At 46.4% G+C, this 24951-nt stretch overlaps 1 protein-coding gene across 2 annotated transcripts; it reads left to right on the top strand.

Moving 5' to 3' along the window:
- Nucleotides 1-557: 557 nt before the first annotated feature.
- WRAP53 (WD repeat containing antisense to TP53) lies at nt 558-21177 on the top strand. 2 transcript variants are annotated; one of them, XM_087946570.1, is made up of 12 exons: nt 566-916; nt 2239-2304; nt 2814-3268; nt 4868-4966; nt 6770-6878; nt 9381-9469; nt 10999-11089; nt 13670-13802; nt 14964-15172; nt 15317-15420; nt 17365-17508; nt 19796-21177. In XM_087946570.1, exons 3-12 carry the CDS (start codon nt 2979-2981, stop codon nt 19986-19988), a joined length of 1461 nt encoding a protein of 486 aa, XP_087802696.1. In that variant the 5' UTR covers nt 566-916; nt 2239-2304; nt 2814-2978; the 3' UTR covers nt 19989-21177. The 2 variants fall into 2 exon arrangements, with proteins under 2 accessions (XP_087802695.1, XP_087802696.1); XM_087946569.1 differs by lacking the exon at nt 2239-2304 and having other exon boundaries at nt 558-916.
- The last annotated feature ends 3774 nt before the right edge of the window (nt 21178-24951 follow it).

Below are 24951 nucleotides of genomic sequence, written 5' to 3'. Positions count from 1 at the left end.
GTAAACCAACGGGCACACTGTATGTATATATATGGAAGATGGCTTGATGTTTTTATGTTTTGTTTGTCTATGTTCGTCTTAAAAACCAATCAAAATTTATATATATAAAAAAAAGAAAGATCGTAAAAGGGGGGCAAGATCACTTAACAACCTTGTCTCACCTTCTGATCCAGCCAAGTCCGGGGGGGGGGAAAGAAGCCCAATTCACTTAACGACTGTGTGACTCACTTAACAACTGCAGTGATTCACTTAATGGCGGCCAGGAAGGTCATAAAATGGGGCAAAACTCACTTGGCAAATGTCTCGCCTAGCAACAGAAATGTGATCATCACTTAGTTCTTTCATTTAATTCAACAATTCAAGTAATTAATTTGAGCTTGTTCAACTAATTAATTCAGATTTAATTCTCTCTGATATTTAAGGAGGAATTTCAAGATAAAACTATACCCGGAAGTTCCAATTTAAATCTCCAGATGTGTCTACTCTTCAGTTTCTTATCTCTATGCACAGGAAGATGGCGCGGAGCCTGAAATCCTCCAATTCTCGCGAGACGCGACGTGGCTCCAGAGGGCGGAGCCCGAAGTGTCATGGCGGTTACCTTTCGCCGCCCATCGCCTCAACGCAGAGAAGAAGCTTCCGGGAGGAAAGGAGAAGGCGGGCCGCCTTTCGCCTCCTCCTCCTGGGAAAGCTGCCGCGGGGAGGCCCGGAGCTCGCCTCTGGTGGCACTCCGCAACTCTACACGCGCCCTATCATTCGCACCGTTACGGTGGTGACACGTGTCGACCCCCGCATAGCCAGTCGCGTGTCAATGCTTTCCCGGCCGGGTCAGGATTCAGGAGGCTTAATTTGAAGGGTGGCCAACTTTAATGTATTATTTCATCAGGTGGATTAAATCCTTGTTACAAATCGCTTTAAGGTTGTGCAGCCCTTAATTTATTATTTTATTAAGTTGATCATTTATTCAAAATTAATGTTATTTCATTGAACTTTTTATTATTATGCATGAAGTTAATTGATGTAATGGTGTCCATCCCATAATTTATTGCATGAATCATGAATGAATGAAGGTCACCCTTAGTTTGTTATATCACTGAATTGTGTAATAATTTACTATTATGTATAAAATTACTTTATTACCGTATTTATTTTATTAATCATAAATGAATGAAGGACACCCCTTCATGTCATTTCATTGAATTGTGTAATAAATTTACTATGATATATACAGTTATTGATATAATGAAGGACATCCCTTTATTATTAAATTAATTATAAAACAAATGAAGGACACCCTTAGTTTGTTATATCACTGAATTGTGTAATAATTTACTATTATATATAAAATTACTTTATTACCGTATTTATTTTATTAATCATAAATGAATGAAGGACACCCCTTCATGTCATTTCATTGAATTGTGTAATAAATTTACTATGATATATACAGTTATTGATATAATGAAGGACACCCTTTATTATTAAATTAATTATAAAACAAATGAAGGACACCCTTAGTTTGTTATATCACTGAATTGTGTAATAATTTACTATTATATATAAAATTATTGGTGTAATTAATCACACCCCTTAATTGGTATTATTGATTAAATTAATCATCATGAATGAATGGATACCCCTTAGTTTGTTATTTCATTGAATTGTTTAATAAATTTACTATGGTATATAAAATTATTGATATAATGAAGGACATCCCTTTATTGTTTATTGAATTAATCATAAATGAATGGACACCACTTAGTTATTTAATTGAATTGTGTAATAATTTACAATGATACATAAAATTATTGGTGCAATGAAGGACACTCCTTAATTTATTACCATATTTATTTTATTAATCATCATAAATTAATGAAGGACACCCCTTAGTTATTTCATTGAATAGTGTAATAATTTATACATAAAGTTGTTGATGTAATGAAAGACACCCCTTAATTTATTATTTATTAAATTAATCATCATAAATGAATGGACACCCCTTTAGTTTGTTATTTCATTGAATTGTGTAATAATTTATACACAAAATTTTTGATATGATGAAGGACACCCCCTTTAACTTATTATTTATTAAATTAATCATAAATGAAGAACATCCCTTGGTTTATTTCACTGAATAATTTACTTATACATAAAGTTGCTGATGTAATGAAGGACACCCCTTAATTTGTATTAGGTATTAAATTAATCATTCTATTGTAAATTAGTTTGATGGCTGTGCAGGTTGTCCTTGACTTATGACCACGATTAAGCCCTGAAGTTCTGTTGCTAAGTGAGACATTTCTTATAGTGAGTTTTGCACCCTTTTACGACCTTTTTTGTTAAGTGAATCGTTGTACTTCTTAACTTAGTCACACGGTTGTTAAAAGTGAATCTGGCTCTCCCCATTGATTTTGATTGTCAGAGGGTCACAAATGGGGACCGCGTGACACAGCGACCGTCATAAAGATGAGTCAGTTGCCAAGGGTCTGAATTTGGATCGTGGGCCCAGGTGTATGCTATAACAGTTGTAAGTGTGAAAAATGGTCATGTCACACTTTTTGGTCCCGTTGTAACTTCCAACGGTCACAAAATGAACTGTTGTAAGTTCAAGGACTGTCTGTATTACAAAAGACTAGTATCTTGGTTTTACATGTAAATTTCCTGGCTTTGTCCAATACAAGGAAATCTTTATCTTGGCTACTAAATTAATTCTGCGGTGGTCTGGAATACTTGGACCCAGAATAAACTTGCTACAATTTCAATGTAATGAACAAAATTGATATTTTGGAGGGTTTTTTTTTTCTTCCAGTCCACAGAAACCTCACTTCCTCTTGGCCTCTGTTTCCTTCTGGGATGACTAAAACTGCTTTCCACTGAAGTTGAACCTGGAATTTTGACTCTAACCAGGATAAATACTTGAATAAACAAGTAGAGTCTCATTTAGTGGCTGTCGTCTTGAAGACCCCTTTGAAAGGTTCCTGATGGACGCCGCCGAATTCCCCGTGGAGGATCCAGTTACGCCAGATTTGCTGCAGCTAACCGGCAACGGTGGGAAAGCTGGAGAAACACCTGGACCAGCTTCTAAAGTGCCAAGACTTAATGGAGCTCAAGAAGAGACAGATCTAGCTGTCCATGGACTTTCTCAAGAGGAAGTAGAAGAATCCAGCTTCCAGGACGCTGCGGTGGACTCCGAGGAAAAACCGGACAACGAGAAGGAGGAGGAAGAAGGGGTTGAAGAAAGTGGCGCGTGGATTGACGGAGGAGAATATTAGTGAGTTGGCGTCCCTGCATGTCTTAGGAATAAAACATGCTGCGGTTTAAGACAGGACAACTGAGCCTTCGTCTATCCTGGAGAAAGGAAGATCTCGGAATAGGTTTATCCTCCTGGATATGGACGTGCCCTGGGTTTCCCCGAAAATAAGACCCTGACTTATATTTTGTTTCCCACCAAAAAAGGCACCAGGTCTTATTTTGGGGGGGGGATGTCGTACACTGACTCACCTCACTTGCGCGCGTTGCCCCCGGCCTCCTTCCGGAAGTCCTCCTCCTGCGGCCGGCAAGGCTTTTCTGGAGGCCTCTGCAGCCGATAAGAGCCGATAACTCTGGATCGATCCAGAGCTTTGTTACCAGCCACAGAGGCCTTCAGGAAAGCCTTGCCAGCTCCAGAAAAAAATGGGCTGGCAAGGCAGGTGTCAGGGTGTGCGAGGCCTCGCTACACCTGTCCGAAGGTAAGCAGTAGGGCAGCTCCACCCCCAATCCCCACCCAAGCTTATTTTTTATGGAATCTTAATTAGGGCTTATAGTGGGGGGTAGGGCTTATATTGGGTGCATATGTAAAAATCTAGGACTTTCAGGGTAGGTCATATTTTCAGGGAAACAGGGTAGAAGAATAGGGTTGGAAGGGACTTTGGGGGTCTTCTGATCTGTGGTTTTGAGGCATGCCATGGTCGGAGTTGGGAAGGGCAGCTTAATGAGGGGGTCTCTGAGCTTGGGGTGGGGAGGGGTTTCCTTGCAGATGTGACCCAACCAGGTGGAAGGAAGGGGAGTTTGCAGAGAACGAGGAAGAGGAAGACCTGCTGTAGGTCCCATGGTGCTCTCTCAACTTGGGGGTTTGCTTGCAGGTGTTTCAACTAGGTAACATCATGAATGCTAGAAGGGAGGGGGAGAGAAGGAGCAGGCAGGTGACGGTGGTGGAGGAGGAAGAGGAAGAGGAGGAAGAGGCGGGGGCCGAGCACTGCGGGGTCCCGGGAGCTCTCTACATATTCCTTGTAGACGTTTCATGACCCAGCTAGATAACATCATCAGTGCTAGAAGGGAGTGAGGTTTGTGGAGAGGAGGAGGAGGAAGAGGGGAAGGAGGAAGGACTGTGGGGTCCTTTGTTCTTTTGAGCGTGGTTGTTTTCTTGCAGACTTCATAACCCAACTAGGGAACTAGGTCATCGGTGCTAGAAGGGAAGGGATTTGCAGAATGGAAGGAGGAGGAGGAGAGGGAGAGAGAAAGGAAGGAACGAAGGAACGAATGAGTGAACTGGGAGGCCGTTGGGTGCTCCTCTGAGTTTAATTGTTTCCTTGCAGACATTTCGTGACCTAACTAGCTAACATAATCGGTGCTAGAAGGGAGTGGGATTTGTAGGGAGAAGGAGGAGGAGGAAGAGGAAGAAGAAAAGGGCTGTGGGGGGTCCTCAGTGCTCTCTGAGCTTGGTTATTTTCCTGCAGATGTTTCATGACCCAACTAGGGCACGACATCAGTGCTAGTGATGGCAAATGAGTTGAAAGTAGAGGAGTTGGCAGTATTTATAGCATTAGTTAGTAGCAGCTTGTAGGTCGGTTCACACGCGATGCAACCGGCGTATGTCTCCTCTCTTTCCTAGCTTTCCAGCGTACGACTTCGCGGAGGCCCCCCGACTCTTGACCGGCTCCTGGGCTGAGTACAGTCGCACCCCAGAGAACTTCTTGAAGGGCTGCAAGTGGTAAGTAGCCGTTGGGAGAGCTCTTTCGTTGGGCCAGTGGGGCTATCTGGGTCTTTGGAAGCGAAGGCCCCCTTCCCACGTCGATCCATCGGAAGAGAGATGGATGGGACCTTGGAGGTCTTCTAGTCCAACCCCCTCCTCAAGCAGGAGACCCTGCACCATTTCAGAACAGATGGTTGTCCAGTCTCTTCTTAAAAACCTCCATTGATGGAGCCCCACAACTTCTGGTGGCAAGCTGTTCCTCTGGTGAATTGTCCTTGTTATTTCTCCTGCTTCTCTCCTTGATCAGTTTCCATCCGTTGCTTCCGTTCCTGCCTTCTGGGGCTTTGGAGAATAGGTGGAACCCCCTTCTTTGGGGCAGCCCCCCAAATACTGGAAGGTGCTATCCTTCTTTTCTGTAGACTGGCGGAACCCAAATCCTGCAACCGTCCTCCGTATGTTTTAAGTCCCTGGGCCTTCGATCCTCTTAGTCTCCTTGTTCTGGATCTGGGATGCTGGTTCTTCTTTCTGGCGCTGTTCCTTAAGACATGGAGATTTCTCCAACCTGCTGCAGGAGATCTTCTCCTCCTTGGGTGGGACTGGACAGAAGAAGGCCATTCCCCCAGGGACCTGGAGACGGGTCCCAGCAGCGATGGAGGGGTAGGAAGGCCGAAGGAAGTAAAAAGAAGGCCGCTGAACGACTAGGGGGGAAGGGGTTAAAAATGGGGGAAGGGGGGATTCCATGGGGGCAAGCAGGTGGACAGGGGAGCCCACAGGTTCCAGTCGAAAGCAGGTAAGAAACTCCTAAAGGGGAGGTATGTATATAGGTCTCCAAGGCAGAATTTGTGGGTTGATCGGTGTCTCTCAACCTTTAACGCCTTTAAAATAGGAGGACTTCAACTCCCAGAATTCCTTTTAAGGTGTGGAGTTTAATTCCAGAATTCCCTTTAAGCGGGGTGGACTTCCACTCCCGGAATTCCCCAGCCAATTTGACTTAAGCTGTCTGGACTTCCAGAATTCCCTATTCAGCATGCTTTAAGAGGAGTGGACCAGCTCCCAGAATCCCCCAGCCAGTGTGCTTTAAGAAGGGTGGAATTCAATGCCCAGAATTCCCCAGCTAGTGTGATTTAAGAAGGGTGGACTTCAATTCCCAGAATTCCCCAGCTAGCTTGCTTTATGATAGGTGGAATTCAATGCCCACAATCCCCCAGTCAGCGTGATTTAAGAAGGGTGGACTTCAATTCCCAGAATTCCCCAGCTAGCATGCTTTATGATAGGTGGAATTCAATGCCCAGAATCCCCCAGTCAGCGTGATTTAAGAAGGGTGGACTTCAATTCCCAGAATTCCCCAGCTAGCTTGCTTTATGATAGGTGGAATTCAGTGCCCAGAATTCCCCAGCCAATGTGATTTAAGATATCTGGACTTCCACTCCCAGAAATTCCCCAGCCTGCCTGCTTTAAGAGGGGTGGACTTCCACTCCCGGAATTCCCCAGCCAATTTGACTTAAGCTGTCTGGACTCCCAGAATTCCCCAGCCAGCATGCTTTAAGAAGGGTGGACTTCAATTCCCAGAATTCCCCATTGCTGGCTAGGGCATTCTGGGAGTTGAAGTCCATCCCTCTTAAAGCACGCTGAGGCTGAGAAACATTGGAACACAACTTCCCTTTGTCAGTCACCTTTGTGTTGTCGTTCTCCCCAAGTTTCTGGCTGAAAAAAAAAGAAAGCCCGACTCGTTCTGTGAGATGGGCCGCAAGTGGAAGCCCTCCTGAATGGGGGGAGAGCCTCTTTTGACCCCCACCCCCCCGCCTCTCCTCCTTTCTACAGGGCCCCCGATGGGACTTGCCTGCTGACCAACAGTGCCGACAACACCCTGCGCATATACAACCTTCCTCCGGAGTTGTACGCGGAGCAGTGGGGAGACGTGGCTGAAATGGTAGGTGGGTTTATTGTTCCGTTTAGGGCTGGGTGGGATTTGGAGAAGTTCGGGACGGTTCAGTAGACCCGGTTGTTAACGATTTCTGCGCAGTTCGGAGAACCGGCGGTGTGCCCCTGGCTGGCCCCACCCCTCTCCGCCCGCCCCGCCCCTCCCCGCGCCCAGTCAGTCCTTATCGTGCATGCATGGCATTGCGGACTGGGTTCTCCCCGCCCAGTCACTCCTTAAGGGATTCCTTCCCGCCCGACGATCAGCTGTTCCAACGATCAGCTGTATGCCGGCATCCCCTCGCTGTCCTATTGCTTCGCCAGGGGCCTTCCCTGAGGGCCAGGAGGCCCAAAAATCAGAGCACCGTGTGTGTGTGTGTGTGTGTGTGTGTGTGTGTGCAAAAAAAAAAGCCACACCCATCCAGTCACCTGGCCACGCCCTCCTGGCCACACCCTCCAGGCCACGCCCACAGAACCGGTAGTAAAAAATATTTGCATCCCACCCCTGCTCGACCAGACAAGTCCTCGACTTGCAAAAGATTTGTTGAGGGACCGTTCAAAGTCACAATGACGCTGAAAAAAGGGAACGCAGGGCCGTTTTTCACACTTGCGACCGTCTCTGGTACACTCAAAATTCAAGAAGCTTGGCCACCGACTTGCATTTATGTCGGTCGCAGCGACCCCGGAGGGGGATGTGTGTCATGCGATCCACTTTTGGTGACTGCCTGAGAAGCCGAGTTCCTGTGGGGGGAGCCAGATTCACTTAACAACCGTATCACTCACTTAACGACTTGTGATTTGCTTAGCAACCGTGTGACTCCCTTTGGAATGGCGGTGATTCGCTTTAACAAGGGTGGCAAGGAAGGCCGTAGAACGGGGCAACGCTCACTTAACGAATGTGTTGTCCCTTAGCCACTGAAATTTTGGGCTCAATTGTGGTCGTAAATCGAGGACTTGCCTGTAAATAAGTCAATTTATTTAAAAAAAAAAAAGCACACGTACTTAATACCGGCCAGTTCCTGATTTACTACAATGGGGGATTGAATTTCTGTTACTAAGTCAGGCAGTTGTTAAAGTGAATCACGCCTATTTTTTTGCCACAGTTGTTAAGTGAATCACGCGGTCATTAAGCAAATCTGGCTTCCCGTAACCTTTGTAAGAAATGCAAGTTGCCAATTTTAAACGTGGCCGCAGAGATGTTGCAATGGTCACAAGTGTGTGAGGATGGTTGTAAGTGCCCTTTTTTCAATGCTGTTGTCACTTCAGTCACTAAATGGGTGGTCGTAAGTCGAGGACTGTACTCCTTTCTTCTCCTATTTTCTCTGAAAGAACGCTGAAAAGGGCTTCAGTTGTGAATGCTGAATTGTGGGTGTGTGGGGAGAACAGGCCACACTGTTGAAGCGAGGGAGGGAGGAAGGGAGGAGATAGAAAAGGAAGGAAGGAAGAAAAAAGAAAGAAGAAAGGAAGGAGGAAGGGAGAGAGAAGAAATAGAAAAGGAACGAAGGAGATGGGCAGAGAGAGGAAGGAAGGAGATGAGAAAAGGAAGGGAGGAAAGAGGGAAGGAGAGAGAAAAGGAAGAAAGAAAGTAGAAAAGGAAAGCAGAAAGGAAGAAGGAAGGGAGGGGAAATAGAAAAGGAAGGAAGGAGATGGGAGGAAGGAAGGAGATGAGAAAAGGAAGGAAAAAGGAAGGAGATGAGAAGGAAGGAAGGAAGGAGAGAGAAAAGGAAAGAAGAAAATAGAAAAGGAAAGCAGGGAGGGAGGAAATAGAAAAGGAAGGAGATGAGAAAGGGAAGGAAGAAGGAACAAAGGAGATAAGGAAAGGAGGAAGGAAGGAGAGTGAAAAGGGAGGAAGGAAATAGAAAAGCAAAGAAGGAGGGAGGGAGGGAGAAGAAATAGAAAAGGAAGAAAGGAGATGGAAGGGAGGAAGGAGATGAGAAAAGGAAGAAAGAAGGAAGGAGATGAGAAGGAAGGAGAGAGAAAAGGAAGAAAATAGAAAAGGAAAGAAGAAAGGGAGGATGGATGGAGAGGGAGGAAATAGAAAAGGAAGGAAGGAGATGGGAGGGAGGGAGGGAGGAAGTAGATGAGAAAAGGAAGGAAGAAGGAAGGAGATGAGAAGGAAGGAGAGAGAAAAGGAAGGAAAATAGAAAAGGAAGTAGGGAGAAATGAAATAGCAAAGGAAGAAAGGAGAGGGAGAGGGAAAGAGAGGAAGGAAGAAGACAGAAAAGGAAGGAAGGAGATGCAAGCAGAAGGGATGTGAATTGGGCCTGAATTCACACCTCCGTCGTCCTCTCCTGGTTCTTCGGTGAGCCAAAATGCTCGGGGGAATTCTGGGAATTGTAGTCCCCCCCACCATCTGCCCAGGACGGGTGGAGAAAGAAACGCTCCTCGGGTTAAATGATTCCCTGGCCTTTCTGAAGAGACCTGGAGCCTTTTGGGGTGCGAGCCTCCCCCGTCCCAGTCAGCTTCTGGGGCCACCCTGTCGGAAGCCCACGTCTCCCCTTCTTTCCCTCCACAGAGCCCCGTCCTGCGCATGGCGGAAGGAGACACGCTCTACGACTACTGCTGGTTCCCACTCATGAATTCCACCCAACCGGAAACGTGCTTGTAAGTTGCTCCCTTTGGTTCTTCTCCCCCCCCCCCACAAAAAAGCCTTTGGCTTTTGCTCCCCCAAATCCACAAAGGGCCCACCCTAAAAAAAAAACACCTCAGGGAAACTGAATGGAGTTTTGAGTGTTTTACTGGCCGGATGCCCTTCCTGTTGCTGATGTGGAGTTTTGTTCCGCAGATATATTCTCATCGTATTCCCAGAGAGGGAGAGAAATATCTGCCTCTACGTAGGCTTCAACTCAATAGCCTCCCGATTGTTTGGCCTCATTTTACAATCTTCCTTGCCACAGTTGTTAAGGGAATCACTGCAGTTGTTAAATTAAGTCGCCCAGTCGTTAAGCGAATCCGGCTTCCCCGTGGGCTTGGCTTTGTCAGATGGTCACCAAAGGGGGATCGCGTCGCCCCCCCAGGACATTGCTACTATCATAAATACGAGATGGGTCTGAATTTTGATCACGTGATCATGGATTTTACAGCCTTCCTGACCATCGTTGTTAAGTGAATCCATGTGGTTGTTTAAGTGAGTCACCCAGTCGTTAAGTGTGAAACTGGTCCTAAGTCCCTTTTTTCAGCGCCATCGTAACTTCAGACGAAATAGAGTAGAGTAGAATAGAATAGAATTAGAATTAGAATAGAATAGAGAAATAGAGTAGAATAGGAATATAATAGAATAGAATTCAAAATGGAATAGAGTAGGAATAGGAATGGAATAAGAATAGAGCAAGAATAGAATAATAGCATAGCATAGAATAGAATAGAGAAATAGAATAGAGTAGGAATAGGAATAGAATTAGAATAGAATAGAGAAATAGAGTAGAATGGGAATAGGAATAAAATAAGAATAGAATAATAGCATAGCACAGAGTAGGAATAAGAATAGGAATAGAATTAGAATACAATAGAGAAATAGAGTAGAATAGAAATAGAATAGAATTAGAATAGAAAAACAATAGAATAGAATGGAAATAGAATAAGAACAGAATAGAGAAATAGAATAGAGTAGAATAGGAATAGAGTAGAATACAGAATAGAGTAGGAATAGAGTAGAGTAGAGAAATAGAATAGAAAAGAGTAGAATAGGAATAGAATAGAATAGAATTGAGAAATATAATAGAGTAGAATAGGAATAGAATAAGAATAGAACAACAGAATAGAATAGGAATAGAATAGAAATAGAATAAAATAGAATAGAGAATAGAATAGAGAATAATAACTTTATTGTGCCTTTGAATGTCCGCTAATCAACACACATTAAAATGAAACTTCGTGGCATCCAGCTCTCAAAGGATCTCCACCTCCAACACACACTACTCGAACACGACAAAACAAATAAGCAAATGCAAGAATTACGTACATACCCACATATCTACTCCCCCGTGTACCCCTTGCGTGTCAGTTGTGCACCCTGTGTATGTCTTGTGGGTTCCTTTGTGCTCCCGGCCTCCTCTTCCTCAACCTGCCTTGCTTGGGGTCCATGCTAGCCTTCCTCATCCCTCTTCCTTCCCTGCCTTCTCTTCCTCATACAGCTTGGCCAGCAGCAGCCGGGACAACCCCGTCCACCTGTGGGATGCCTTCAGCGGGGAGCTCAGGGCCTCTTTTCGCCCCTACAACCACCTGGTGAGTAGGTGTGAGAGCCTCCCCCACTCACATGCGTATGCGCACACACACACACACCCCAGCCTCCTGGGCTTTCTATCTTGTCCAGGAATGAAATCCCCTGGTTAATCATTCAACGTCTGCACTTTGTTCTGTTAATGAAATAAAATATCTACAGAGCCCCTCACATCCAGGACGTAAATGGCTTCAACTTTCTACCCTCAAAAACGACGTTATAAGGCCCTGCCCACCAGAATAACTAGACAGTGTTTTTTCCCTGCATGCCGTCACTCTGCTCAACGACTAATGCAACGCTGTCCAACTATCTACTAAGACTGTAAAACTATTCTTCTTCTCACCCTTCCTATTACCTATCTCCTTTTCTACCTACGGCTATAAAGTTGTTGCTTGTATCTTTAGACTATGTTGTTTTATTTAGTTTCCTAGTATGATTGATGTGGATTGCTTATTTAGCATCCTATGACACACACAAAAAAGGCACCAGGTCTTATTTTCGAGGGATGTCCTCCACTGACTAACCTCGCTTGCCTGCGTCGCCCCTGACCTCCTTCCGGAAGTCCTTCTTCTGTGGCTGGCAGATGAAATGGGCGGCAAGGCAGGTGTTGGGGTGTGTGTGTGTGTGTGTGTGTGTGAAGCCCTGGCTACAACTGTCCAAAGGTAAGTAGTAGGGCATCTCCACTCCCCCATCTCCACCCTAGTTTAACTTTTACTCATCTGCTCTGGAGTGGGTGGGAATCTTAATTAGGGCTTATTTGGGGGTTAGGGCTTACTTTCAGGGTAAAGTCGTATTTTCGGGGAAACAGTAATTCCCACAACACCGTCAAACTATCTACTAAGATTGTATTACGATTCTTCTCACCCTTCCTATTACCTGTCTCCTTTTCTACTTATAACTTTGTTGCTTGTGTCTTTACGATTTATATGGTTTCATTTATTTTCCTAGTGTGACTTGTGTTGATCGCCTATTTAGTATCCTATTACTAGCACTAAGTGTTATGATTCTTGATAAATTCTTGATTTTTTCTTTTTCTTTTTTCTTTTGTAAATTTTATTGGTTTTTGAAGACAAACAAAAACAAACAAAACATAAAAACATCCAACTTTCTTCCATAAGTATACAAGCAGTGTGTCGGTTGGTTTACAAATTTCTTTGTGCATCCATTTCATAGTCTCAATTACAGTTACATTGCATAATAGCTCATATTATCAATCAAGAATTGAATACCCTAGTATCATTATTAATCATTTGACAATAATTTTGTTCATTCATACTTTGCGAGATAACTATAATTTACTTAGTTTATTTTATAACAATTCATATAATCCTCCCAAATCTATCCTAAAAACATTTTGTAGAAATAATAATAAAAAGAAAGAAAGAAAAAAACATCTTTATATATTCATTATTTTCTAAAATTCTACATATTCCATTATTATATTTTATTACCTAACCATTGATAGAAAAGGTCCCAAATTTTGTAAAATTGTTTATCCTCTTGTTCTCTAATTTCAAATGTCAACCTACTCATTTCAGCACATTCCAATATTTTCTTAATGATTTCAATTCTTGATTTTTTTCTTTATGTACACTGAGAGTATATGCACCAAAGACAAATTCCTCGTATGTCCAATCACGCTTGGCCAATAAAGAATTCTATCTTCTATCTATCTATCTAATGAACCAAACTTGGGATATCACATCCTGTTTTGGTAGCCATGATACAAAAAATGGATGTTGAGGCTCTGGAAAGCGTGCAGAGAAGAGCAACAAAGAGGATTTTAGAGGACTGGAGGCTGAAACACACGAAGAACAGTTGCTGGGATTCGGTGTGTCTAGTTTAATGAAAAGATGGACTAGGGGTGACATGATAGCAGGGTTCCAATATCTCAGGGGCTGCCCCAAAGAAGAGGGAGTCAAGCCATGCTCCAAAGCACCAGAAGGCAGGACGAGAAGCAACGGACGGAAACCAACCAAGGAGAGAAGCAACCTGGAATTAAGGGGATATTTTCTGACAGCGAGGACAATTAACCAGTGGAACAGCCTGCCACCAGAAGTTGTGGGTGCTTCTTCATCACTAGAAGCTTTCAAGAAGAGACTGGGCTGCCCTCTGTCAGAAATGGTGTAGACTCTCCTGCTTGGGCGGGGGGTTAGACTAGATGACCTCTAAAGTTCCCTTCCAACCCATCTTTGGTTCTGTTCTGTAATGAAGGCAACCTAATTTTTAAAAGTCCCAAATAAAAAATTCCTGGGAGGTTGAGGCTCTACAATCTCTCTCTCTCTCTCTTTCTCTTTCTCTTTCTCTTTCTCTTTCTCTTTCTCTTTCTCTCTCTCTCTCTCTCTCTCTCTCTCTCTCTCTCTCTCTCTCTCACACACACACACACACACACACACACACACACAAAGAGGGCCTGGAAGAGTTTAAAGAAGAGACCGGACTGCCATCAGTTAGAAACGATGTAGGGTCCCCTTTCTGGGCGGAGGGAGGGGGTGGGGGTGCGCAGGTTGGGCTAGATGACCTCCAAGGCCTCTTCTATCCCTTCTGGATAGAGCTTGACCTCCAGTCTTGTCCTTCCGTTCCAGGACGAGCTGACCGCCGCCCACTCGCTCTGCTTCACTCCGGATGGCGCCCGGCTCTTTTGTGGCTTCGACAAGACGGTGCGCGTGTTCGACACCTCGCGGCCCGGACGGTCGTGTGAAAACCGACCGACGTTCGGTGAGTCGCGGGGTGGTGGTGTCTAGTTCCGGGTTCGAGGGGGAAAGCCAAGGTCTCCCCCCATGTGGCTCCAGAGCCGTCGGTTGCCGACTCCTGATTTTAACGGAAGGAAATGCAGGGTGTTAATGCGATACAAGTAGTCCTTGATTTACGACCATGCGTTTAGTGACCGTTTTTGGAGTTACGACAGCAGTGCGGGGGGGAAAGCGACTTGCCCTCCCCTTTCCCCCACATTTAGTGTCCCGTCTCCCGCGGTCATATGATAGAAAATGTGGGCATTTGGGACCCCTAACCCTGTTCTATTCAATTCTATTCTTATTTCTATTCTATCCTATCCTAATATCTATTCTGTTCTATTCTATTCTTAATTCTAATCTATTCTTATTTCTAGTCTGTCCTATTGTGTACAATTGTATTCTATTCTTATTTCTATCCTATCTTGTCATAATTTCTGTTCTGTTCTATTCTTATTTCTATGCTACTGTTTCTGTTCTATTCTATAATCTTCTTTAGAAATAAGATTCTATTCTTATTTTTATTCTATTCTATTCTCTTCTTATTTCTCTTCTATTTATTCTATACTCTTCTTATTTCTATTCTATTCTTATTTCTATCCTATCCTATCCTAATTTCTATTCTATTCTATACATTTCTATTCTATTTATTCTATCCTAATTTCTATTGTATTCCTATTTCTATTATTCCATTCCACATTCTATTCTATATTTTTTCTGTTCAATATTTTCTTTTTTATTCTTTTCTATTTCTATTCCATTCTTCCATTCCCTATTCTATTCTGTTCTGTTCTGTTCTGTTCTCTATGCCTCTATTTTATTTATTTTATTTTCTATTCTATTCTTATCTAATTTTACATTTTATTATTAATTCTATTCTATTCTATTCTATTCTATTCTATTCTATTCTATTCTATTCTATTCTATTCTATTCTATTCTTTATTCTATTCCTATTCTATTCTTTATTCTATTCCTATTCTATTCTATTCTATTCTATTCTATTCTATTCTTTATTCTATTCCTATTCTATTCTTTATTCTATTCCTATTCTATTCTATTCCTATTCTATTCTATTCTATTCTATTCTATTCTTAATTAAGGGTGTGTGCGTGTCTAAAATGCCATTTCCCGCCCTCTTTCCCCCAGCAAAGAAACAAGGGCAAAGCGGGATTATCTCCTGCATCGCGTTCAGCCCGACGCAACCCCTCTACGCCTGTGCCTCATATGCAAAGACCGTCGGCCTCTACTCCCTCGTCGAGGGAGACCCCTTGGCGATGCTTGTTGGGCACCGCGGGGGCGTCACCCACGCCGTCTTCTCCCCGGATGGCGTTTACCTCTTTACCGGCGGTCGTAAGGTGAGACCCGAGGTCCTGGCACGGCAGGTGTCGGTCTCTCGAACCCGGTTCCGGGGTGTGTGACTGGTTGGGGGACGGGAGAAGGGAGCCGGGCGCGTTCCTCCTCCTTTTTTTTTTTAAAGCCGTCTCAATCCCTCCGGCCAGGACGCAGAGATTCTCTGCTGGGACCTCCGGCAGCCGGGCGAAATCGTCTTCTCGCTCCCCCGCACAGTGTCCACCAACCAGAGGATGTATTTTGACCTGGATCCGTAAGTGATCGTCCCGAGGAGATTTCTCCCCCCGCCCACCCCTCCTCCTGCCCTGGTGGAGGTGGGTTTTTTTCTTGGGGGGGGCCCACGGGGGGGGGTGTCTCTGAGCTGGGAGGTTTGGGTTGCAGACATTTCGTGACCCGTCTAGGGAGCGGCATCTGTGCTAGAGGGAGCGGGGATTGGTGGAGGAGGAGAAGCAGAATGGGGGGGGGGGAATTAGGAGAAGACAATGAGGAAGAGGGGGGAGGAGGAGAGGAAGAGGGAGGAGGAGAGGGAAGGAGGGTAGGAGGAGAAAGGGGGAGGAGAGGAAGGGGAGGACGGTGGGGATAGGAGATGGAGGAGGGGAGGAGGAAGAGGGGAAGGAGGGAGGATGATGATAGAAGGAGGAGAGGGAGGATAGAAGAAAGGGAGAAGGAGGAGGGGGATAGGAGAAGGGGAGGAGCAGGGTAAGGGGAAGAGGAGCAGGAGTGGGAGGATGGGAGGAGGAAGAATGGAAGAGAAAGGAGGAAGAGGAGCAGGAGTGGGAGGAGGAGGAGGAGAGGAAGAGAAAGGAAGAGGAGCAGGAGGGGAAGACGATAGGAGGAGGAGGAGAAGGAGGAGCGGGACAGAAGAAGGAGGGGAAAGGGCAGGGTAGGAAGGGGAGAAGGAAGAGTGGGATAAGAGAAAGAGGAAGGGGAGGATAGGGGAGGAGGAGGGGGAAGGAGAAAGGAGGAGGAGGGGAGGATAGGAGGAAGGGAAGAAGGAAGAGGGAGATAGAAGGAAGAGGGGGATAGGAGGAAGAGGAGGGGAGGAGGACGGGGGGGAGGAGGAGGAGGAAGAAAAAAGTTACCTTGCAGACGTTTCGTGACCCAGCTAGGTTACCCCATTAGGGCTACAAAGAGACCAGCACACACAACTGCCCAGCCACTGACACTCAAGATAAGCAGGGATTAACCCCAGACAAACAACCAAGCTGGAAACAATACCCTCCTAAAAGAACTACTGAGAAGAAAACCACAACACGGGCCAGGCCAGCTAGTCTACATAAACAGGGAGCAAACCTCACTCCCTTATAAGCGCTGATGACGTTACCTAGTTGGGTCGTAAGACGTCCGCTACCGTTGGTCATCAACAGCGGGATTGATGCTACGACATTGACGTGAGGAAGGCCAATATGACGTTCTATGACAGCCGGAACTTCTCTCGGGCCATTTGTAATTTGTAACAGCCACTAAGCAGCAGGTCATAAAGCTGAGGACTACTTAAATGAGGTCGCTAAAGCGTTGACCCGGCAACAGCCATAAGCGATTCCTTGGCTTGCGACCGCCAGAAGGGGAGATGAGGCTGGGGTGGAGACCCCGGAAATGGTGCTGCGTTTCCCGCAACCCAGCCATGCGCTTGGTTCCTCAGAGCGATACAAGGCCGTTCCTCGACTTTACCATGGTTTCGTTTAGTGACCGTCCAAAGTTTACAGTGGCGCTGAAAAAAAAGTGACTTAACGGCTGTTTCACACTTACGACCATTGTAACTTCATGTAAATTGTTGGAGGGGCCATGATCGGAATTCAGACAGTTGGCAACTGACTCGTACTTTACGATGGTCGCAGCATCCCAGGAGGGGGGCATATGTGTGTGTGTGTGTGTGCGAGACACGCAATCCTCTTTGGCGACCTTCCGACGAGCGGTGGGGGGAGCCAGATTCACTTAACGGTGGGAAGGACAATAACGGAAGAGTGGGGCGGGGCCACCTGGTCCAACCCTCCCAGTCCCTGACTAGCGTAACCACGGCAGCGATTCACTGAACCGCCAAGAAAGGTCGTAAAACGGGGGTGGGTGGGTGGAGAAACTCACTTTAACGGCTTTCTTGCTTAGCGACGGTGCTTTGGGGGCTCCCAGTTTGGCCGTAAGTCGAGGGCTAGCTGTATTTCAAGCCGGTTTTCTGTGCTTCTCCCCCTCCCCCAAACAGGAGTGGGCGGTATTTGCTGAGTGGGAACACCAGTGGCCAGATTACAGTCTGGGACACCAGCCAGCCTCCCCCCGAGGACCCCCCAGCTACGTTGCATCCCTTGCTGCGGTTCCAGGCCGTGGGAGATTGTGTGAACGGGATCAGGTACGAATTCTGCTGCCGGGGTTCGAACTGGGCTCTCTAATCCCACAGGGGTTTGTGGGGCGAGAAGGGGCCTCCGAAGTTTTCAGAGTGTGTATCAGGGTATCGGATACACTTCCCCTCCCCCCTGGGATGGCGCTGCTCCCCAAATACTCTTTGTTTCCCCAAAAATAAGACCCGGTTTTATATTAATTTTCGCTCCAAAAGACACATTAGGGCTTATTTTCCAGTTAGGTCTTCTTTTTGGGGGGGAAATACGGTGTGCTAAATGCTCCCGTCTGGTTGACCATCTTAACCGGGGCTTATTTTCGGGGTAGGGCTTATATTACGAGTATCCGAGGGGGGGGGATCGTGCTAGGGCTTATTTTCCAGTTGGGTCTTATTTTCTGGGGAAGATGGGAAGCAGAGAAGACCCCGTTTGGACCAACTTCCTCGGCTCTCTGGTTTCCTAGCAAGTTGGACTCCGACTCCCAGAATCCCTTTCGAGCACAGCTAAGGAATCCTGGGAGTTGAAGTCCCAACTTGTCAGGAAGAGCCCCATGGCCGTGCTCGAAAGGGATTCTGGGAGTTGGAGTCTACCATGTGCCAGCTGGGGAGAAAGAAAACAGTTGTTGGAAGCCGCCAAAGGTTGCCAGGTTGCTGGGTGACAAGAAAAGGAGCAGATATATCTTATCTATCTATATAAAAGGGAAATACTCCTCGCGCATCATCACAAAATCTCCAGGACCGTAAAGCCTACAAACTTGAAATTTGGCACGTTATGTTCCTCTTGGCTTCTAGGGGCTCACTAAGAAAGGATTTTTTTCCAAATGACCCTCAGAGCATTAGAATTTCCTATATTATTATTATTATTAACACGCTCTGATGCTAAGGAGTTCGACTCCCCCTCCCGACCTGGGAAGAAATCTTTTCCAAATGCAAAACACAAGCAGAGGAGTTTCACTTTCAGTTTCACAGCACCAAGCAGCTTTAGGACAGAACGGTTGAGCTAAGCCACGCCCAGGCTCCTTGCTGTCTCCTTGCTCACCCAGCAAATACCCTTTCAGTTTCCAAACAGCCCTTCACTCTCTCACATGCCGACAGGACGCTAGCCAGATGAATACCGATGGATGCTGGTAGGCAGAGGCAGAATTTCCCCCCCCCCCTCCATATTTTCCTCCCCCAAAATTAAGCCCAACCATATAAGTTCGTAACGAAGCACGGGTATCAAACTAGTAAATAAATAGATATATAAATAAGTAAATAAATAGCTCAGGTCTGATATTCCGAAGGAGGGAACCTGGTGGCCTTTGTGCCATCTGCGTGTCCTCTGGGTACCCTATAGATCCCTTACGTGCCCTCTCATAACCCCTATGTGTGTGCCGTGTGCCACTTATGGGCCCCCATGCAAGTACTGTTTGAACAGCTTCGTCTGCTCTGTTCCCTCCCAATGAGTAGGACTTCCACTCCCAGAATCCTTAGCTGTGCTCGATAGGGATTCTGGGAGTTGAAGTTCACCACGGGCCAGATTTGGAGAAGGAAAACTGTTCTTCTGGGTCGCTTGGTGGTGACGTGGGCACCATATAAATTTAATAAAGGATAGGGATAGGGTTAGGGTTAGAATGGAATTAAAATTAGAATAGATAATAAAGTATAGAATAGCATAGTGTGGAACGGAATGGAACAGAATAGAATGAATAATAAAATATAGAATAGAATTAGAATGAAACAACAACAGAATGGAATAGAATTAAAGAATAGACTAGACTAGAAAATAGAATATAATACAGTATAGAACAGAACACAACAGAACAAAATTCAGAATAGAACAGAACAGAATAGAATTAAATAATAGACTAGATTAGAATAGAATATATAGACTAGAACAGAACGGAACAAAACAGAATTCGAATTGAATTGAATTGTAGAACAGAATAGAATTAGAAGAGAATGAATTATAAAAAAAGTATAGTATTATAACAGAAGAGAAAGGAAGAGAATAGCTTAGAATTAGAATAGAATAGAATTGATTAAGAAGAAGAATAGAATCAAAAATAGGAAATAAAATAAGTAAAATAAAAGTTTTCGGTTCCACCTAGGCAGTGGACCTTCCTCCCATCCTGTGGATCTGTAGCAGAGCCCCGCACCTCCCTGCGTGGCATTAATGTGGCTTCTGGTGCTTCTTCAGCCTCTTTCTAATAGCTCCTCCAGCTGTGGTCCAGAAGAGCAGGCCAGGCATTCCAGATGTGGCTCCTTGGGGCAGCTGTGCCAACCCTGATTCCTCCTGATCTTTCTTTCCTCTTCCTTTCAGCCTCCACCCCAGCCTCCCCTTGTTGGCCACAGCCTCTGGCCAGCGCCAGTTTCCCGACCTTCTGGACAGCGGAGAGGACGAGGCGGAAGAAGGAGGGGACCATCCAGCCACCCCTCCTCGGGCGCGGGGAGACAATGCCCTCCGGCTGTGGTGGTGCTCCGCGCCGTCGGGAGTCGAAGGGGCCGTTTCCTAGCCCGAGAAAGCCAGACTCGAACCGTGGCCTCTTCTGTGGCACATGCGAGGAGCCGGATGAGAATCGCGGCACCCCCGTGGTGGGGATGCTCCTAGTGTGTGCAGAGCCGGGCGCGTGGCCGTGATTCCCAGGCGTGGTGTAAATCCTTCCACGCGGACGGGGGACCTTGAAGACCGGAGCTTGTGCTGGAGACACAACCGCAAAGGGGCGTTTCGGGGCGCAGAAAGCTCCGAGGAGATTTCGGGAGATGTCCCGAATCTTTCTTCTTGGTCTCCTTTCCTTTTGATCCAAATGAAGGTATTGGGTTTCTCCACCCCACCCCACCCCAGGTTTCTTTTCCCAGAATTCCTCGCTCCTCTGATATAACTGTCCTGATCCAGGCTTCGCCCCCCAAAATCACGAAGCCGACTCTTCACCCCGATAAAACCCCTTTTATTTAGGTTAAATGGAATTCCTCTCCAGCAAAGTCCCGGCCAACGGTCTTTCATGAGATTTCACAACTACAGACTCTCAGGCTGGGAGAGTTGCCAGGCTGATATCTTCTAAATGCCACACTGTAGCAGCAAGAAGTCAGGAACAGATCTTCTTCACCCTAATTGAACTAATTGTCTCCTGCAAAGCCCCACTCCCTTTTCGGTCCTCTTTATTCCCTCTGGGAGGAGCCGTTCACTGTCCACCTGTGCCTTTACTCTCAAGTCAACCCTTCTTTCTTAGCTTCCCTTCTTCTGGCAGCTCTGTGCATGAGCACACTGGGAACAGGCTCCAGCTGTTCTTCTTCCCCACTGATCTCTGACTCCGAAGGCAGCCGATGACTGTCGGATGGCCCTGGCCCCATCTCTGCCTCCGACGCAGAGTCCCCGTCCGAACCTTCCCCAGATTCCAGGACTGGCCCAGGTTCCTCCCCAACCTCCTCACTGTCTGACTCTGCCGCCAGCTCCACTGGCCACAACAGTGTCGGTGTTTTTCCGGCTTTGCCCAACCAATAGACTTTGGCCCTGAAGGCTTCCTACAGATTTAAGCCAAAATTCCTTCTTTCCAAGATTTATTTTCGATGGGGGGCGGGGAGGGAACCACGGGCTTACATCTTTTAACAAGAGATTGAGCAAAAGTTTCTTCATAAGCATTTGAAGTCTTTCTCACCAAGTTGATCCCAAACTCCACAAGTCTCAATAAATTGGGAAGTCTTTTTCATTTGTTATTCATTTATTGATGTGTACCCTGCTTTTGTGACTTTCGTAAATAAGACGGCAAACCTATCCAAAACACATTCCTCCTGTTTTTCCAACAACAACCCTGTGAGGTGCGCTGGGCTAAGAGGGAGGCATTGGCTCACCCAGTCTCGTGCCTAAGGTGGGACTGGAACTCCCTGTCTCCTGGTGATTGGGCCGAAGTCGTCAGCTGACTTATGCCTAAGGCGGGACTAGAACTCACAGTCACCTAGTGATTGGCCCAAAGTCACCCAGCCAGTTTTCATTGCTAAGGGAGGACTAGAACTCATTGTCACCTGGTGATTGGCCCAAAGTCACCCAGCTTTCATGCCTAAGGTAGGACTAGAACTCACAGTCACCTAGTGATTGGCCCAAAGTCACCAGCTTTCATGCCTAAGGTAGGACTAGAACTCACAGTCACCTAGTGATTGGCCCAAAGTCACCAGCTTTCATGCCTAAGGCGGGACTAGAACTCGCTGTCACGTGGTGATTGACCCAGAGTCACCAGGCTTTTGTGAATAAGGCAGGACTAGAACTCACCATCTCCTGGTGACTGGGCCAAAATCACCTTTTTTTGCAGAGTCTGTCTTTAAACAATTGTTAAGTGATTGGCCGTATGTTGAGGACTACCTGTGTGGTGCAGGAGTGTAATCACACACGCAGCCATACAAACCCAGCGACCCAGTAAAAGCAACTGGACCCGGCTGGGCTAGTTTGGGATAATGACTCAAGTTAGTTCAATCCTGCCAGAAGAGAGGAGTGTAATGCTCGCTACCTGCCACAAGGGGGCAAACTCCAGGATCCCTAATCCCCAATCAGCTCTTGGAAACCCAGTGGATTAAGGAAAATTAAAAGCAAAAATGCTCAGTCAAAATACAGATAAGAGCGCCTTACGACTGTTTGTCTCACACTTACGGCCGTTGCAGCGTTCCCCACCGTCACGTGTTTCAAAATCCAGGTGTTCAGCAACTGACTCCTATTTACAACAACCGCAGATTCACTTTTTAACAACTGTGTGGCTAACCACAGCGGGGATCCAATTCGCAGCGGCGGCCAGGAAGGTGATAAAACGGGGCGAAATTCACTTGACAGCTGTTCTCACTTAGCAAAACAGGACTGGGCCTCCCTTGCGGTTGAAAGTCGAGGATCACCTGTAAAGGCAGATAACCGTAGACTCATTCAGTGGTTTGTTTCAAACTTTCCGCCTAGTTATGGAAAGTGACCGGAATAGCAGATGAAAGGCTTTGTAGAAAGAGAAGCGGCATTAAACCTAAACCCAGGAGGGAAAAATTTTATGCAAAAGCTAAAGTTTTCGTGAGCCGTAAAACGCAAAACTCACAAAAAAAACTTGGTTTTGGATAAAATTTGTGCGTCGGAAAAGGGGCATCCTTGGATTCTTCTCCAATTTAAACTCTGATTTGCAGGTCACCCTCGATTCAACGACCATTGAGCCCCCAAATGTCCATGGCTAAAAGCAAAGACGCCGGTTAAGTGAATGTCCCCCTTCTACCATCTTCCTTGACACCATTGTTAGGCATCACCAAAACAGTTGAACAAACCGATACCCGCAGTTTGCACCTCCGACAAGCACGGCCCACTTCAAAAATTTTAGCAACCGGTTCTCTGCCTGGTTGCTGGGTGAGCATGGCCATAGTGGGCGTGGCCTAGTCGGCCTCCTGCACCGTGGCAGAGGGCGGGGCATTTTCACCCTCCTCCAGGCTCCGGAGGCCAGAAACGGGCCCATTTCTGGCCTCCGGAAGATCCTTTTCACCCTCCGTGAGCTTCCACGTGGGACCCGCACTTATGTGGCATCCAAAACGGGCCGCATGGAGACTCCTGGGAGAGGTGGGGGCGGGGCGGGTCAGCCAGGGACGGGATTCGCCGAACCGATCATTTTAAAAAAAACGATAAAATTAGCAACCGGTTTGTGTGAACCGTGGCGAACCGGTAGCAGGGAGGGGTTTTCAAAATGTCCTCTACAAGTTGTGATAAGACACCGATGCCGTTCCTTTCATCCCGCAAACCCCACCCCAAGAAAGAACATCTGGCAGCCTTTGTAGCCCCCAAATTTAATCCACTCAGTCAGAATTTGGGCCTGGGTCTCCCCCTCCTCCCCCACCAAAGCCCCCTTAGTTCCTCGCTCACGGGCCCTGGATGGATGCTTGCTTTTGGAGAGACAGTTGCTTAGCAACCTGGTAAACTGAGAATGAGGGTCTGGCGTGTTGAAGCATCCGAAGGGGTTTCTTTTCTTTACACAGAGAAACCCCCAAACTGGGGAGGGGTCAGACCTGGCTGGGGGACCTCCTGCCCACCCACCCCCAAGTAGGGTTTCTCTTGCCCTTGTGTGGTTTTGTGGCAGCCAGAGTTTTGGGTACCTCCTGGGGGTTTCCTGATTTGGAGGTGGGCCTTGGGGAAGGTGGGGGTCTTTGGGGGAAAGGGGCGGGCTCAACTTCCGGAGACTTAGCAGAAACCTGGTCTGGAGGATTGTGTGAATGGAGAAGAGGGATTATTTCAGGAAGGGGGTTAGGTTGGTGGTGGAAATTGTCAACTTGATTTGGAGAGCACCAAGGAGCTCACAGTCCTCTTCCTCCCCCTCCTCCTTGCTCCACTCCACAAACTCCCCTCCCTTCTAGCACTGATGATGTTACCTAGTTGGGTCATGAAACGTCTGCAGGGAAACCACCAATCTCAGAGAGCATCTTCCCTCACCTTCCTCCTCCTCCTCCCCCACCAAGACCTCACTTTGGGTTTGCAAATTGTGCAAACAAAACCCCCTTTAGATCAGGCTAGATTCACAGAGTTGGGAAGGGACCTCGTAGGTCATCTAGTCCAACCCCCCTCCCCGCCCAAGCGGGAGATCCTCCACCATTTCTGACAAATGGCAGCCCAGCCTCTTCTTCCTTGTTGTGCATATGGCCACAACCGCGCAATGTGGTTTTTTTTTTTTTAACTCTGTGTGTATTTTCAGGCTTCGTAGAAATCGTAAACAGGGCAGATAAAAGTATAAAGTACAATGGTTGTGAAGATACGGAAATGTTGAAAAGGAAATGAAATAGAATTGGAAATGAATGAGAAAACTATAAAATAAAATTGAGGGAGGTATTTTGAGTAAAAACAGATAGAGAATATATAAAGTAATGATAAGATAAGAAACTGAATATGAAAGATGAACATGTAACTGAAATTATATCTGTGTGGAGATGTCAAAACCTGGAACTATGCTGTCCGCTAAAAAAAAACAACGTTTATTTTTTCTTTTTGTTTTGTGAAAACACAAATAAAATTGTTTTTTAAAAAAAAGACTTCGTAGACCCCCTTCCTGGGACCCTCCCCCTAAATTATGGGTCTCCCAACTTAACCACTTTAAGATTTGTGGACTTTAATTCCCAGAATTCCCCAGCAAGTGTTTTTACACCCCGTCCCCCATTAGGGCCGTCATAACATTGAGCGGTCATTAAACGAACGGGCTGTTAAGAATATAGAACAAGGCCTTCTGTGTTCTTCTCCTGGTGCTACGCCTCTGCTCCGGAGTTAGTTCTGAGCAAGGTGAAACAAGCCAGCATTCGAGGTTACTTTGCCTTGCCCCCAAAATGGGGTCTCCTATTTCTTTGTTCCTGCAATCCCAGGCTGTCTTTTCCTCTTGGGGCCTCTAGGTGGTGCCCTTTTCTCTCTCTCTCTCTCTCTCTCTCTCTCTCTCTCTCTCTCTCTCTCTCTCTCTCTCTCTCTCTCTCTCTCTCTTTCACCTCACTGGCTTA

Source organism: Notechis scutatus, chromosome Z, assembly GCF_049901735.1.
Source record: "Notechis scutatus isolate UNSWTSFEM ecotype Mainland chromosome Z, rNotScu1.2, whole genome shotgun sequence".
NCBI classification, from domain to species: Eukaryota; Metazoa; Chordata; class Lepidosauria; order Squamata; family Elapidae; genus Notechis; species Notechis scutatus.
This window is presented reverse-complemented; position numbering and strand designations above follow the sequence as displayed.